The 2,262-nt window shown below is 56.5% G+C and overlaps 1 protein-coding gene across 1 annotated transcript in view; it reads left to right on the top strand.

The window, feature by feature from the left end:
• Positions 1–497: 497 nt before the first annotated feature.
• LOC113408527 (tenascin-X-like) overlaps positions 498–2,262 on the top strand; it is a gene marked incomplete at both ends in the record, with an annotated part of 1,979 nt that continues 214 nt past the window's right edge. Inside the window, 2 exons of the mRNA XM_026661810.1 lie at positions 498–791; positions 1,647–1,940. Of these exons, the coding sequence (XP_026517595.1) occupies positions 498–791; positions 1,647–1,940 (588 nt within the window). The remainder of the gene's footprint in view (positions 792–1,646; positions 1,941–2,262) is intronic.

Raw genomic sequence — 2,262 nt, 5'->3', positions numbered from 1 at the left:
ATCCATCCATCCATCCATCCATCCATCCATCCATCCATCAACAGCATCCATCCATCTCCAACATGTACCCACACCTCCATCCGTCCCCAGCATCCATCCATCCACAGCATCCATCCATCCATCCCCAGCATCCATCCAGCCATCCAGCCATCCATCCACCCACAGCATCCATCCATCTCCAACATGTACCCACACCTCCATCCGTCCCCAGCATCCATCCATCCATCCATCCACAGCATCCATCCATCTCCATCATGTACCCACATCTCCATCCATCTATCCATCTCTCCCATTCAGGATACACTCAGGGTCACCCAGGCCCCCTCTCCAGGTTCCATTTCTCCTTTTTGCTGCCTTGTGACTTCCCCACTTAACTTTTCACTCCCTGCAGGTCCCTGGGAAATGGGGAGAAGCCCCCGGCATGCCCTGCCCCTGCTCTCTCTGGTTCATTGTCCCTCATTGGACTCATGCCCCTCACCCTCCAATCTCTCTTCCAGCCGTGGCATTGTCGGAGGAGGCAGTTGGGATGCAGCTCCGTCTGGGTGAGCTCTCGGCGGCCAACGCAGCCCACGACTCCATTGACCTCTCCTGGACTGTGGAGGGGGGGACATTCGACTCCTTCATCCTCCAGTACCGGGACGCAGAGGGCAACTCCCGGGCGCTGCCTGTGGATGGTGCCCTGCGCTCACTCCACCTCCATGACCTGGCCCCCTCCCACAGATACAAGTTCAACCTCTACGGCGTCTCCGGCCGCAAGCGCCTCGGTCCCGTCTCCACCGACGCCGTCACAGGTCAGCGGCTGCACCCAGATGCCTGGGTCTCCTCGGCCGCTCTGGCTCCTCGACCTTCACGTCTCTTTCCGGTGCCTCTTGTGCCCTTGCTCATCACTACAGCCCACAGCATGGGCGTGCACTGTGTGTCTGTCTGTGCTGACCCACCCGGCCTCCAACCTGTCCCCAGGGTCCCGGGCTGCGTCCTCCTTCTCCTTCCATGTGCCGTCTCCTTCCACCTTCTCTCTCTTTCTGCCATCAGCGTCTCTCAATCTCACGCAACTGGCTCTTCCTTCCCCCTTCTACTTACGTCCATCCAATGTCCTTCTTTTATCTCCTTCACTGTCCTGCTTCTACCTTCCGGCTGGTTTGTGCCTTTCGTTCTGCCTCCCCCTTCTTTCCCTCTCTGTCTATCATCTCTGAACCTAGGGATCCTCCCCTTCTCTCCCCTTTCCATGCCCAATCTACTCCTCATATCTTTTCTCCTCCGCTTTCACTCTCTGTCCATCTGCTCCATCCAGTTCTCTCCTTTCCTTCCTCTACGCTGTTTATTCAATGTTCCTTACCCATCATTCTTCTGTTTCCTCCCTCTCATGCTTTCATTCTCCCCTTCCCTTCCTGATCTCTCTCTCTCTCTCTGTCTCCCCACTTCCCTCGGATTCTTTCCTCTACTTTCCTTCCTCTTTCTTCCTTTGCTGCTTCCCCCTTTTCTCTCTTTCGTTTCCTCATACGTTCCCCCCCTTCCTCATTCATTTTTTCTTTTGGTCGCTTTTGAGTCTTTATTTTTTTCTCCACTCTTCTGCTTTCTCTTCCCTCCAATTGTTTCCTTTTATGCCAGACAGTGATCTGCGCCCTTAACCCCCCTCTCTGTTCCAGCTGCGGTGCCGACAGAGGAGGTACCCACCGCCCAGCCCAGCCTGGGGCAGCTCTCGGCCTCCAACGTCACCCACAACTCCATCCTGCTCTCCTGGACTGTCCAGGCCGGGGACTTCGACTCCTTCCTCCTCCAGTACAAGGACGCGGAGGGCAAACCCCAGGAGCTGCCCATGGATGGGGGATCCCGCATGGTCACAGTCACCAACCTGGGCCCCTCCCACAGATACAAGTTCAACCTCTACGGCATCTCCGGGCGCAAGCGCCTCGGCCCCGTCTCCACCGACGCCACCACAGGTCAGCGGCTGCGCCTGGAGCGCCGGCTCCTTCCCCTTGTAGCCTGGTTTGCTTTGCAGTGTGGTGGGGACATTGGTCAATGCTCCGGGACCATCCCAGCAAGACACTTCCAAGCCTCAGGTGTCTATGACCCTGGCTACTGATCATTCAACAGATGAAAGTAGGGGTGTGAATGGATGGATGGATAGAGCGGGTGTGTAGATGGATGGATAGAGGGGTGTGTGTGGATGGATGGAGGCCTGTATTGGGGAACAGATGGAATAATGGATGGATGGGTAGAAGGATGGATGAATGGATGAATGGGGATAGAGGGCTGTATCCG

Source organism: Terrapene carolina, unplaced genomic scaffold (assembly GCF_002925995.2).
Source record: "Terrapene carolina triunguis isolate 2854851 unplaced genomic scaffold, T_m_triunguis-2.0 Scaffold17634, whole genome shotgun sequence".
Taxonomy (NCBI): domain Eukaryota; kingdom Metazoa; phylum Chordata; order Testudines; family Emydidae; genus Terrapene; species Terrapene triunguis.
The sequence above is the reverse complement of the archived record's forward strand: the minus strand, read 5'-3'. Positions and strand labels throughout refer to the sequence as shown.